At 47.7% G+C, this 14,945-nt stretch overlaps 2 protein-coding genes across 2 annotated transcripts; one reads left to right on the forward strand and one right to left on the reverse strand.

The window, feature by feature from the left end:
• Positions 1-1,881: 1,881 nt before the first annotated feature.
• LOC121851607 (testis-specific serine/threonine-protein kinase 5-like) lies at positions 1,882-10,749 on the forward strand. Its single transcript, XM_042345631.1, is given in 9 exon segments — positions 1,882-2,088; positions 3,086-3,193; positions 4,284-4,486; positions 5,109-5,164; positions 6,601-6,730; positions 7,125-7,180; positions 7,183-7,239; positions 7,565-7,741; positions 10,631-10,749. Coding segments are annotated over 9 exon segments (1,113 nt in total).
• Positions 10,750-12,211: 1,462 nt separating this feature from the next.
• Positions 12,212-14,936, reverse strand: LOC121851608 (protein HGH1 homolog; the record flags this gene model as incomplete). The annotated part of the gene is made up of 4 exons (XM_042345636.1): positions 12,212-13,288; positions 13,577-13,699; positions 14,521-14,612; positions 14,840-14,936. Coding segments are annotated over 4 exons (663 nt in total), but the record flags the coding sequence as incomplete, so codon positions are not given.
• Between the last annotated feature and the right edge of the window lie 9 nt (positions 14,937-14,945).

Raw genomic sequence — 14,945 nt, forward strand, 5'->3', positions numbered from 1 at the left:
TAAAACATATCAAGTTGTTGTAATCTTGTTGAAATGTTTTTTTCTCAAAGTGAGTGATTGGTTTAATTAGTTAGCTCTTTCATTGCTAAGTGGTTTTGGGTGTCTCTGACAGTAGCACTCTCGCATCTGAGTCAGAAGGTTGTGGGTTCAAGCTCCACGTCGGGACTTGGAATCAAACAGTGTAAGCTGACGCTCCAATACAATGCTAGGGGTGTTCTGCATCGTCAACAAGAACAACGACTTGCATGTGCATAGCGCCCTTCACACGGGGTAGCGTCCCGGAGTGCTTGAGATACCACTTCAGATGAGATGTTCAACCGAGGTCCCGAGTACCTGATTAAGTGGATATTAAAGATCCCATGGCATTATTCGAAAAGAGAAGAGAGTTTCACTCTCCCCTTGTCCTGGCCAACAATCTCTGGTCACTCACTCCATGAATGTTTGTGGGACACTGCTGTGGGCAACTGGCTGCCTTGTTTCGACCATTGTCAATCCACTTTGCAGTATATCCTGTGAATCGCTTTGAAACGTCTCAACGACATGATAAGGCGCAATATCAAATGCAGGTATTATTATTAAATTTCCTTGTGTCTGGAATGGAATCCTCTCTCCCCTGAGCAACGGACCCTGCTTAAGAGTATCCAAACCAAACTGAGATTTCCATGCAGCCCACCTAAACCCAATTGGAAATCCCAGAGATAGATTGTTGGAATGGAACATGAACGCTCTCCCTGGAGGGATGCATCCTGCTTCTCAAATTCCGAGGAGTATTACGCGCAGGTTGGCAAGAGCCAAGGCTTAGGGACCCCAGAGTGTGCAGTGGTGTACTACTGGTGTCTAACCAGCTAAAACCACATGGATTGCTATTGATAACGCTGTCCGGCAAGCTTTCCCACTGCTTGTCCAGCTAAGACCATCATACCCGTTAGGGCCTTGGCTTGCAGGGTTAACAGGAATTGAGTGGGATGACTCCCTGCCACCAAGGGGTTTGCCCTTCCAGGTCCTACAGATGAGCCAACCTGACCTGCGTTGCCATCAGCAGTGAATTGGAATACTACGGACTCGCCTGTCTCAGGACCCGGATCAGAGACCGTCACAGAGGGGTGGCTCGATTCCGATATTCCAATGCCAAGGATGTCACCTTGGAGCCTCTTCAGCTCCAAGGAGACCCCGTTTGCGACAATGAAGAGTCAAATGACCAGCCACGTCAGCATCGACGATATGGGGGCTTTTCAAGGTCCAGTGAGTTGCGAAACAAGCCTCCGTCTCTGTGCCGATCACTACCTGAGGATCACAACTCATGCGTTCTGAAGCGGGCCGGGTCCATTCGCATTGTCAAGACTGAGGTGGAGAGATATGTGTTAGGTCGGGGTATCAAGGGACACGGGGCAAGGGCGGGCGATTGGAGTTGAGGTACAGATCAGCCGTGATCTTATAGAATGGCAGGACAGGCTCGAGGGGCTGAATGGCCTCCTCCTACTGCTAAGGTTTCTTACCCCGTGGCCCCCTCTGAGGCCGGACTGAGTGTGACTGAGCCGAGGGAGCCCTGTGAGATCACAGAACGTGACTGGAATGTGGAACCTCAGACGCCCTCAGGTTCTGCAGCAGAAGCTCTCTACGGGTCTCAGAGATAACTCACAGCTCAGGTCTCGGGACAAAAAAAAAACCACACACACGCACACAAGACGTGAGCCGAACACCATCGTGTCCTGGACTGAGAGAGCAAGATAACTCCCCCCACCCCCCCCCAGTCATGATGGCATTTCAATACAACTATTTCTTAGAAATGAAGAGCCAGCCAGGGTTCAGTTGAGTTTTTCTCTCTCTCTCTCTCTCTCTCTCCCCCTTTCTTGTTGTGGCTGCTCTGAATGTCCGCTGGCAATGACGGACACGAGAGCTAGGCCCTCGGAGACAGACAGGATCACCGTGGACGAGGTGAAGGAGTGCGAGGTGCACGGATACCTGCTGACCTCCAAGAGGATCGGGACGGGAGGCTTTTCCAGCGTTTACCTGGGCCTCCCGACCCAGGAAGTAATGAAGCGTAACTTCCGCCTGGCTTCTGGCCTCCAGACCAAGAGGAACAAGATGGTGAGTGTTCAGGAGCCGGCAATAGGCTTCCACCGCCGGATCTCTCACCAAACCTCAAACTTTTGGCTCTGATGTGGGCAGGTGGTAAGATTATTCATAACCTGCTGCCATTTGTCCACTGGCTGTCCAGTACGCAATGGCTTAGTTTGTTTTTGCTCAGCCGGTGTCTGACACGTGTGGAAACCCATCACCCTGCTTAAGAGTCTCCAAACCAAAGCGAGAATTCCATGCATCCCACCTACACATGGAAATCCCAGAGATTTCTCTCTCCCTGGAGGGACGCATCCTGCTTACCTAATTCCGGAGAGTATTAGGCGCAGGTTGGCAAGAGCCAAGGTTTGGGGTGACTGCTGGAGTCTAAACAGCTAAAACCACACAGCTTACCATTTAGAGCACTGTCTGGCAAGCTTGGACCACCCTACCCGTTGGGGCTTTGGCTTGTAGAGTTAACAGGAGCTGAGTGCCTGCCCCCAGTGACTGAAAACCACGATAGTCAGTTATCGGGTGTGTGGGTTCAATCACAAGTTGAGCTCACCGTCCAGGCTGATACTCCAGCGCAGTATTGGGGGATCTTCCAATGTATTGTCAGAGTTGGCGTCTTTCAGGTGAGGCATTAAAACTAAAACTAAGACCTTATCTAAGGCTTGTAGATGTTAAAGATCCCATGAAGTTAGTTAGTTTCTTCCGGTGTCCTGGTTAATTAATCTTCCAAACTTGCTGTGCGTAAAATGGCTGCAAAAACAATCAGTGTACCTGATAATAATAATAATCCTTGCAGTTGATATAGCGTCTTATCACGTCTTTGAGATGTCTAAAAGCGCTTCAAACTGTAAAGTGAATTGACTGTGTATTTTGTGGGCGAAATGATTAGTTGCTACACTTTGATGCCTCAAACAAATAAAAATTGAGCATTCAATTTGAATTTGAACCTGATGGAAAAAGTCAGGAAGGTTTGATTAAAAAAAGTCCTTTCTCTCGTTCTTTCTCCTCTCCTTAGGTCGCTATCAAAATTGTGAATATCTCTCAGAATCCCTACCAACAGTCCCGCAGGTTCCTGAGCAGAGAGATCAATGCCTTACATGCTACCTACAAGCACCCCAACGTGGTAGGACTTTCAGGACTTACTTTTCACACCTGAAATGTTTCCCACTAAATTTCTCCTTCTCAACCACAACAATAATAATGATCCTCACATTTGATATAGCACTTTATCATATCTTCGAGACGTCTCAAAGCGCTTCACAGAATATAGTGTAAAGTGAATTGACTATATTTTGTGAGTGAAACCCGGCAGCCAATTGCGCACAGCTGGGGCCCACAAACAGTCGTGGATTGAGTGAACAAATTATTATTATTATTTTTGAAGGAATTATAATAATAATATTCCTTGTATTTGATATAGCGCCTTATCTGGTCTTCGAGACGTCTCAAAGTGCTTCACAGGATATACTGTAAAGTGGACTGACTGTGTATTGTTGTGGGCGAAACATGGCAGCCAATTGGTACAGCAGCGTCCCACAAAAGGAAAAGTGCTGAGTTTTTCAGCCACTCAGTAACATACAGTGGGGCACCTGCTTCAGACACAGGAATTATGACCCTCAACAGCAACAACAACACATTTGTATAGCGCCTTTCACGTTGGGAGGACGTCCCAATGCGCTGGGCAGACAGAGTTACGGACCCAAGCTGAGGGTCGGGGTGGGGGAGGGTGGGCGGGAAGCAGAGAGATCGAAAGCACAGTTGAAGAGTAGGGTCTTGAGGTGGGTCTTGAAGGTGGCGAAGGAGGGGGCGAGACGGAGGGACTGCGGGATGAAGTTCCAAAGGTTGGGTGCAGAATGGCCAGTCATTGGCACAGATATAGATGCTTGTTTCACTGGACCTTGAAAAGCCCCCATATCCTAGACGCTCAGTGCCTCCATGGCTTCTCATTTAACTCTTCATTGTCACAACCCCTCGTGATAGGCAGGTGGGCAAAGGCAGCGCTGGCCGTACAGGATCGATTTCAAGATCCGCTCACTCGTCTTCAAATCCCTCCGTGCCCGTTCGGGTCCAAATCCCTGACTGTCCAGCGTCTTGAGAAGTCCTCCCGACAAGCAAGGTGCTGTAGAAGTTTAGTTTATGTTGTTCCATTTCCTGTTCTTTCCTTCCTGTGTACTAATTTGAAACGTCCCTCTCGTTCCTCTCACCCTTCCCAGATCCAGCTGTATGAGACCTTTCGCTCCCCGAGCCAGCTGTTCCTGGTGTTGGAGCTGGCATGTAAAGGAGACTTGTTGGACCACATTAACAGGATCGCCACCAACAAGCGGGACCTGGGGCTGAGGGAGGAGGAGGCTCAGCACCTCTTCCACCAGCTGGTCAGCGGCGTGGCACACTGTCACACCAATCACATCGTCCACAGGTACCAGGGGCCAGAGCAAAGCATCCGCGCAATGAGGAGCCTGGCTGAAGGGTCACACGTGTGAGGGGAAGATTGAAGTCATGACGCCAGGAAGGTTTTTTTTAATAAAAGCTAGAAGGGGGGAAACCAGGAAAGGTGGTTGTGGCCAGGAGACTGGGACTCATGTAAGAAATAGCTGAATGTTGTATTGGGAGGGGAGTTATTGGCAGGGAAATCAAATGGGACAAAGGACCAAATTCACCTGTTGCCCGGTCCCAAGTTTTAAGCACTCTGGGACGTTAACCTACGCGAGGGGCTCTATATAAATGCAACTTGTTGTTTTAATAACCCACCTTGCATTCGGTACTGCGCTTAACACGTCAAAGTGCTTAACTGAGAATTGCTGTCAAGTGTATTGATTGTGTATTACATGTGTAGCTGACCTGGGAGTGTGGATGGACAGCGTAGAGGCAGCTTTACTGTGTCTCTAACCCTGACCTGGGAGTGTGGACACACAGTGTAGAGGGAGCTTTATACCATGGCTAGGCCTGGAATGCTGTCACAGACCTTCCTATCCTGGTCACACAGTGACACAGATATTAAGGTGAGTGATTGATACTGGTAATAATTTGTCTTTACACAGAGACCTGAAGTGTGAAAATATTTTACTGGATGAACAAGGAGCCATAAAGCTGACAGGTGAGAGAGGATAATTTTTCAGAATAAAAACTGGGGAAGATTCGCCACACTCCCAGTGGGGTTAGCACGCTGCTGGAGAAGAGGGTGGGGGAAAAGCAATTCATGATAAAGACATGACGGAGACTTGTAGCTCAGTGGTTAGAGCGCTCGCCTCACAAGCAAGAGGACCTGGGTTTGATTCCCGGCAGGGCGAAACGTTGGGCAAGTTTCTTTACTCCACATGCCTGTGTTTACCTAGGAACCCAGTTGTTAGTCGACTGGCGGATCGTTTTTCCAGGGGTAATGACCCCTTCAAAAAAATAAATTTTAAAATAATAATGATTTGGCCACTCAATCACGTTGCGGGAGACTGCTTTGCACAATTAGCTGTAGCGATTCGCCCACAAAATATACAATCAATTCACTTTACACTATATTCTGTGAAGCACTTTGAGAAGTTTCAACAATGTAATAAGGCGCTATAGCAATTGCAAGGATTATTATTCTTATTATTTCAATGTCCCAGTTCCACTGTGCAATATACCTTTATCACCACTGGAAGGAGCTGGCATTACACGTTGAAAATAGATGCAGATAACATTTGATGCAGCTGCCTTTCAAGTCCGGAGAATATCTCAAAGCACTTCACGGGATATACTGTAAAGTGTAGTGACTGCGGTATTTTGTAGATGAAAATTGCAGTCAATTTTCACACAGCAATATCCCACAAACAACCATGAAGTTAGTGACCAGTTTTATTTCGGGGATTGTTGGCCCGGACACTGGAAGAGAGAAACCCCCTTCTCTTTTCCAATAGCCGCAGGATCTTTAACATCCAACTGAACGGGCACAGACAGGACCTCCTCGGTTTAATGTTTCATTCAAAAGACGGCACCTCCCCACCAATGCGTTGGGCCAACTGACAACTGGGAGTACACACACTTCCCTCATGGTTTCTGCAAGCGAGTGGACCTAGGTTCGATTCCCGAGCAAGGTGAAACGTTAGGCAAGTTCCTTACTCCACACGCCTGTTTATCTAACAGTAAGTAGGAACCCGGTTGTTAATTGATTGGCGGATCGCTTTTCCGGGGTTAATAATCTCTTCAAAAATAATAATTTGGTCACTCGATCCCCGACTGTTTGTAGAACACTCCTGTGTGCAATTGGCTGCCGCGTTTTGCCCACAAAATATCGTCAACCCACTTTACAGTAAATGCTGTGAAGCGCTTTGAAATGTCTCGAAGACGTGATAAGGTGCTACATCAAATGCAAGTATTATTATTATTATTATTCATTCCCTCCTAGCTGTGAGCTGTGTGTGTGAGTGCGCAGCTGGGTAACTGGTCAGCGCTTTGGGACATCCTCTCGACGTGAAAGGTGCTCTATAAATGTAATTTTGTTGTTGTCGTTGTTGTCACTTCTGCAATTATCCTAACTAACATTTTGCTGTCCTGCAGATTTCGGCTTGGCCGGCAGGTGTACCAAGAGAGGTCTGATGAGCACTTTCTGTGGCTCAGTCCCCTACACCGCACCAGAGATTCTCCTTGAGCAGAGCTACAAAGGGGAGCGTGCAGACATCTGGAGCATGTAAGCACTGTGATACAGTGAGGGCATCAGGGACATGTCACCTGGGGACATGGATTCAAGATAAATTGGCAAAAGAACCAGAAGGGAAATGAGGAGAATTTTTGTGGCGTTTCGTCCACAAAATATAGTCAACTCACTTTACAGTATATTCTGTGAAGAGTTTGAAGACGTCTCAACGACGTGATAAGGCGCTACATCAAATGCAAGGATTATTATTATTAAGAAACAGAATAATAGATCTGTTTTTACACATAGTTTACACGTGGCGCATAATAAACCTCTCTTGGTGTATAATTAGTTACAGTAGTCCCTCCCCTGCTGCTTGGGTGGACAGGTTTGGGCTCGGTTGTCTCAGGCTCTGCTCACTCAGTTCGTACACATTGCTCTTTCCTAGGGGAGTGATCCTCTATGCCATGGTAACCGGGAAGCTCCCCTTCAATGAATGTCAACCTCAGAAATGCTGCAGCTCATAAAGCGAGGCATCAAGTTCCACCAGCAATTGTCACCAGGTAAAACACTCAGCTGGAAGATAGACGAATAAGAGTCATAATAATAATCCTTGTATTTGATATAGCGCCTCATCACGTCTTAGGTACGTCTCAAAGCCCACCACAGGATATGCTGTAAAATGGATTGACCGTGTATTTTTCAGTGAAACGCGGCAGCTAATTGCAAACAGCAATGTCCCATAAACAGTCGTGGGACACTGCTCTGTGCAACTATATAGGGGTTATCTCGAATGCAAGGATTATTATTACAGTATTATTATGTATGGTGACTGTATTTGTCGGCCGATGCTGGTAACAGTTCTGTGCCGGGTTTCCTTCACTGCAGAATGTCAGGATCTGATCAGCCAGCTCCTTCAGTGGTGCCCGTCGGCACGGCCAGAACTGACGCAGATCCTTGCCCACCCCTGGATGCTCCCCGCCATCTCTTTCATCTTCCAGAGAGTCAGAGACATCCTCACAGATTCCACGGACAGGAGTCAACACCGAGGGAATAGCAGCAAAGGTATGTGTCGTGATCCATGCCTAACCAGACACTGTTACTGGACAGAAGTAGGGAAGGACGAATGACGTTTCCAATATCTCAATCTATCCTGAAGTTGGGGTCTATAGGACATTTTTTTGTGCGCAGCCGGGGGTCTAACACCTGTGGAAACCCCCATGCTTAAGCATATCCAATCCAAGCTGAGATTTCCATGCATCCCACCTAGAAATGGAAATCTTAGAGAAAGATTGCTGGAATGGTATGCGTACTCTCTCCCTGGAGAGACGCAACCTGCTTACCTAATTCTGGAAAGTATTAGGCACAAGTTGGCAAGTGCCAAGGCTTGAGGACCCCAAGTGTGCGTTGGGGGTAACTGCTGGAGTCTAACCAGCTAAAACCGGATAGCTTGCCATTGATATTGCTGTCTGGCACCTTTTCCGGGAATCTCCTGCCCGGGAATCGAATCCAAGTCCTCTCGCTTGCGAGGCAAGTGCTCTAACCATTAAACTACAGGACTTCTATTATTAGAAGTGTAAAGGAACAGGTTAACATGTTTTGAAACAAAGAATTTGAAGATGAGGAACGTGTGGTGACTGAAGCAGAGTCTGACATAACATTTACAATTATCTTTGATAAACTTTGGAAGCATAATATTTTTAAAAGATATGAGGAATGGTCTTAAGAGTAGATGGGAGGAGCGAGCATCAGCACAGACACGATGGGGAGAGAGAGCAGGGAATGGGGTTAGAGTAGAGAGCTCCAGTGGGGGAGCGAGCACCAGCACAGACATGATGGGGAGAAGAGCACGGAAAATACTTGTTTTTTTTGTCTCGCATATCGTATGTTATTATGTTAGGTTGCTAGCACCAGCACTTTAAAACTATAGTTTTCTATCTTCAGGAGAAAAAAGCATCAGGGAACAGAAACTCAAAGGCGAAGGGAGTTGCTGTCTATAATTTGAAGACAAATGGACCGATGCACAAACTGGAGTCTCTGGAGTGGGCTGGCCTCGACCTGGACTCAGTATGGTGTCAGTCTCCACAAGCACTCGACAGACCCATCAAAGATGCAGACAGAGAGTCCAAGGATTCCAGCAAGCTCTTCACCCACAAGCCGAGACCCCCTTCAACCTCCAGACCTCCCCGGACCCGGCTCGGAGATACATAGTCTCGGCCGCACCCAGGGACTCCCAGCTGCCGAGCAAGCGTCCAGTCATTGAGCAGTGGCTTTTCCCATTGCGTAAAGCCAGATCCTGCCAGAGAATAAGCCCGATATAAACTAGCTGCCAGGCCAGGGCAGGAGGACTGAGCGGAGGTGGGGTGGCTGGAGGCAGGGACAGATGGCCAATTCTCACTTTCATCCTCTGTTTAGCCTTTGTTTCCTTGTTAGTGTTCAAACTTTGAGAATGGAGAGAGGTGCAGGAGCGAGTAGTCTCTTAGCCCGAGGCTCCTGATCTCTCGTGTTCTCGCCAACCCCCACTGCCCCAAACCCCGAATGGCCCCGACCCTCTCACTACATTTTTTTAATCCGAATCCATAAGTGTTTTATAGGCCGAGGTTTCTGAGGTGATTGACATTTGTTCAATAAATAAAAACTCAACCCTCGCAAAGTATAAGCAGGGAACATTGATTTGAGTGAGGTGGGTTTAGGATGGAATGGAGACTGGGAGAGCTGGGCAGAGGGCAATAATATAATCCTTGAATTTGATATATCGGCTTATCACGTCTTCGAGACAATCAAAGCGCTTCACTAGAATATACTGTAAAGTGAATTGATTGCATATTTTGTGGGCGAAACGCAGCAGCCAATTGCGCATAGCAGTGTCCCGCAAATAGTCACGGAATGAGTGAGAAAATAATTATTATTAAAATTCTTTATTACTTGAAGGGATTATTATCCCCAGAAAAGCAATCCGTCAATCGACTAACAACCAGGTTCCAACTGACTGCTAGGTAAACAGAGTCATGTGGAGTAAGGAAACTTGCCCAATGTTTCACCCTGCCCTGGAATAAAAACCCAGGTCCTCTTGCTAGGCTAGTGCTCTAACCATTAAGCTACAGGACTACAGCTAGAGACTAGAAGAAATTTTTTCACACAGTGTTAGTAACACGTGGAATGCTTTGCCACAAGTGGCTGTTGATCGACTGTAGTTTAAAGGGAAGTTTATAATAACCCTTGCACTTGCTACAGCACCTAGAACGTTGAAATATTTTGAAACACTTCACAGCTCATTGCTGTTAAGTTTAGTGACAGTGTACTTGCCAATTTACATATAGCAAGGTGCCACACACAGCCATGAAGTAAATATCCTTTTTTTTTGGTCAGCCGGGTGTCTGACGCATGCGGAAACCCATCACCATGCTTAAGAGTATTCAAACCAAGATGAGATTTCCGTACATCCCACCTCCACATGGAAATTCCAGAGATTGATTATTGGAGTGGAAGGCGCACTCTCTCCCTGAAGGGATGCATCCTGCTTACCTAATTCCAGAAAGTATTAGGGGGCAGGTTGGCAAGGCCAAGACTTTGGACCCCAGAGCGTATGTTGGGGTAACTGCCGGAGTCTAACCAGCTAAAACCACACAGCTTGCCATTGATATCACAGTCTGGCAAGCTTTCCCACTGGTTGTCCAGCTAGAACCATCCTACCCGTTAGAGCTTTGTGCCTCAGCTTTGTCAAAGACTTGTGCTGGAATAGTTTCCAGGGCGACATTGGAGAGGAGAAAAAGAGCTTTAATAAAGGAGACCAATGCTGTAGTGATTTTTAATTTCAACTCAAAAGCCAAACCTGTGAGGCAAGACTACTTGCACCGACCAGAATGTACTGGGTTTGAATCCTGTGGATCCACTTGGTCCATCACCTTTTTTGTACCCAATAAAATGCTTATGTCTAAAATATCTCTCCACCAGGCCGTGGGAGAACATTGTCAGATAACATCATCTCCCTAGGATCAGGAGACAGACAAGTGCTGAGGAGAATCCAACTTGGTCAACAAAACCTGGAGTGTAGATGCATCAGTGACCCCTGACGAGTCGGGCAATACTGAAACTTAGTAATAATAATCCTTTAATTTGCTATCACGCCTTACCATGTCACCGAGACTTATCAAGCATTTCACAGGGTATACTGTAAAGAGCTTGTGTCTGCGCCTATTTTGTGGAGAAACACGGCAGCCAATTTGTGCAGAGCCATTGAGTGAGTGACCAGTTTTACACCGTACTGTAAGTGATGGGGTTTCCGTTACGCCAGTGGAGGAGTGGGGTTGGTGCCTTTCCTTGTTCTAGACCTACAGTGGTAAGGTTCAAGTTCGTATTAAATAAGAATTTCTCGCAATGAGTCAAGAGTGATGAGTAGTGAGAATGTTTTGGTAAGTATTAGCACAGTAACTTTCTCTGTCACCAGCAGAGGAGACTTCTGGTTTTCACACAAAACCTGCTTCTCATTTGGAAACAATCCACCATTCTCAAGTCCAGCACCAGCCAAACACAATCATTCCAATAGGGAGCCAGGCCCTCTCACACCATGGTAAAAAATCCCAAATCTACCCAAGAATTGAAAGTTGTTCTCATACCTCAGGTGGTTCTCCCAGCTCCTCTCACAGGTGATGTCTCCCTGACCTCTGATTCCATTCCATCCTCTGATTCCATCCAACACTTCCTGCCTTTTTGGTTTATCCACAAGACTTTGGTTTAGTTTCTCTGAACTGTCCTTTTAGTCTTCTCTTTCCATACGCTCTTCTGGGTTAACACTGAAACCTCTTCTTTTGTTCAGGATCAAGGCATGAGCTCCTCTCCTCCCTCAGTCTTCCTTTCCTCTTATACTCTACAGGCTTTTGAACTCCAAGCTTGGCCTTAGCTAATGCTAATTCATGGAAAATCTCACATCTCTCCTCTTTTCACATGGCGCTGAGACTCTTCATTCTGGTTTCTAGATACATAATAAAGATTTCACTCAATAACTTGCTCTTTTTATTGATTAGATCAGCATAGCTCAGCATCGCTCAGAAACCACGCGCACACTTTTCCAACGCTCACTAGATCGTATGGTCTCACTTTCAGGCTCCACTGCAGAGAGCGAGAAGTCAAAGGGACTCATCACCACCGGGTCACTTGCTCCTTTGGGAAAAATGCCAGAGCACAGCAGACCAGGCCAGCAGGTTATGTTTACAGTGTTACACCCTTGGAAGTGACCGTCACAGAGAAAACCCTGTTGTAGGCAGTGAATAACAACAAATTACATTTACACAGCACCTTTCACATCAGCAGGATGTCCCAATGCACTGGCTAGTCAGAGATTTGGACCCGAGCTGGGGGTTGGGATCAGGAGGGGTGAGGATGGGGAGGGTGGGGCTAGAAGAGTGGCTAAAGGTGCGGTCAAAGAGGAGGGTCTTGAGACGTGCTTTGAAGGAGGTAAGGAGAGCGCGAGGCGAATGAACTGTAGGCTGGAGTTCCAAAGGGTTGGGGCAGAGAGGCTGAAGGCCCAATTGCCAATGGTGGGGCGGGCTGGGTGACGTGGAGCAGGCCGGAGTCTGCTGAGCGGAGATGTTGAAATGGTGTTAGTAGGTCACGGGTAGGAAGGAGCAAGGCTGTGGAGGGCTTTGAAGGCGAAGGCAAGATTTTTGAACTCTATGAAGGGACTTATTTGGCAGATGTCAGAGAGGGGACTGCCTTGGCTCGATAGCAGCACCCACTCACCACCTCACCGCACCTGCCTGGCACACACATACTCCTTCCACATTGTGAAAGGTTCCATAAAGATGTAGGCTAAGTCATACAAGGTCATTTCTATCGCACTAGATCACATCCAAACACCACAAAGCGATTCAGAGCAATGCGGTCAAAGGCAGCGAGTGTGTTTGTAAGCAAAGACCATTTCGTACATAGCAAGGTTACGCACACACACAGCTTTGAGGTGAATGATTAATTAATAATAATCCTTGTGTTTGATATAGCGCTTATCATGCCTTCGAGATGTCTGAAAGCGCTTCACAGGATATATAGTAAAGTGAATTGTGTAGTTTGTGGACAAAATTAATCGGGAGGAACAGCAGACAGGACACTGTGACAAACTCTCTTCTTTTTTTTTTGAATACCACCGCGGGATCTTTCACTTCCGTCCTACCTGAACAGGCACAGTTGAGATCTGTTTTAACAGCTCATCTGAAGGATTGCACCTGTGCTGATGCAGAGCTCCCCCTTTACTGCGCTGGATGGAGCTCAACTGCTGGCATGAGGCTTGAACGCACAACTTTTTAACCCCAGTGACAAGAGCACGACCAACTGAGCCAAGCTGAGACCTGACATTAAAGGGATTAGCAGTGTCATAGCTTGGTATAGTCTTTCAGCCCAGCACAGCACAGCATTATCTCCCCAGTCCTGCTGGCCTTTCTCTCGCGCTCTCTCCCCATTCTCCTTCTCTTCTTCCTTCTTCAGAAGCTCCTCTCGTTCCTTCTCGATGAGCCGCTGCTCTTCCTCATCCTGCTGCCTTAGTTTCTCGTCGATCTCTTCTGGCACTTCCACCTCTAGGAGATTCTCCATCCCCTCCTCGGGCTCGTCTGATATCAGCACCTGGAGAGATACATAGGTGGCATATACTCGTGGAACTCTGTCTGGTTTGGGTATTTTTAAGCCTGGTACTAGGTTCCTGTCTGTGCTGGACACCTGCATGACCAAAATAAAGTAGTTTTTGTGCAGGAGGGAGGAAAAGAGACCAGTGGGGCTTTTTGTGATTGTGAGTGAGTGTGTAAGTGAATGTGTGTGTGAGTGGTGAGAGGGGGGAAGAGAGAGCAGTGACACACAGTGATGGGAAGGGACAGGGAAAGGGAGAGATAGAGAGCAGAGCTCCTGTGTTCCCACCTGCACTAGCTTCTCACAGGCTGCTTGAACGTCCGGCTCCGGCTCCCACTTGTGCAGTTCCCGCACCACCACATAGGCATTCCTCTCCCGCACTTGCTCTCGCCCACTTTTAGTCGCCGTCAACTGAGAGGTAAGAGCAAGGGATTGATGTTCAAGTGACATTACTGGTTCCCCAGCACGTCAGCTTCAAGATCCTCACGTGCACCTTCCTATCCTTTCACAGTCTCTCCTTCCCTGCTGCTACCGCCTCCTTCAGCCCTATTAGCCCACCTGAGCTCTCTAATCTTTCTGATACCTGTCTAACAACAAATTACATGTGTATAGCTTTTTCACGTCGGGAGGACGTCCCAGGAGCTGGACAGTCAGGGATTTGGACCCAAGCTAAGGGTTGGGATCGGGGTGGGTGGAGGGCAGGAAATGTGGGGGTAGGAAGGTGCCCGAAGGCACTGTCAAAGAGAATGAGTCTTGAGACGTGCCTTGAAAGAAGCAAGGGAAGGAGCGAGGCAAAGGAACTGAGGGATGGAGTTCCAAAGGGTGGAACAGAAAGGCTGAAGATCCGACCACTGATGCTTCGCAACCCCCAGGTCAGATGCAAATTATGGTCCAGTGCCTTGGGAGGTCAACCTATCGTAAAATACGCTGTATAAATACAATTTGTTGTTCTGCTCCCACCCTCTGGAACTCCATTGCAGAGACAAAGTGCTATGACAAAGTGCCATTTAGTTAAGTAGGGCTGGAACCAGTAGAATGTGGTTCCACTGAGTGAGGGACACCCTGCAGGAGGAGAGGCGGTGGAGGAGAATGGTATGATGTTGAGAGAAGTGAAGAGATCAAGGAGGATAAGGAGGCAGAGGGACCCTTTCACACAGAGAGAGGACCTCATTTGTGAATTCCAGTACACAGACACCCCACAACACAGACACCCCACCTCGTCCATCACTTACAAGGTTAATGGCCTCAATGAGCATTTTGCGGATATCTGGGTCCTTCTCTCGCTGCTTGTCCTCGGGCAGATACTGGAGATCCACAGGCAACCCTGTAATACACAGCACAGGCAATTGGCCTACATAAAGCACAGCCCACACACAGCACAGCCAACACACATCACAGGCAGTCAGCTCAACACCCTCACCACCCAGCAAATGATATCCCAGGCGACAATGAGGCTAACTGTAAACCCAACTGCTCCGCCTGCAGAGAACGGAGAAGGATTTGGTGCTGGTTACCCCATGCACTCTTGCCAAGCAGTCTGCCTGATCTTACCTTCCATTTCATCCTCGCTTAATTCCTCAGGACCTGCCAGCGGCAGCAGCAGGAAAGGCAGGAGGTCCACTTGATCGCTCAACAGCCACGAGTGAGGCTGATAAGG

Source organism: Callorhinchus milii, unplaced genomic scaffold, assembly GCF_018977255.1.
Source record: "Callorhinchus milii isolate IMCB2004 unplaced genomic scaffold, IMCB_Cmil_1.0 Scaffold70, whole genome shotgun sequence".
In the NCBI taxonomy this organism is placed as follows: Eukaryota; Metazoa; Chordata; class Chondrichthyes; order Chimaeriformes; family Callorhinchidae; genus Callorhinchus; species Callorhinchus milii.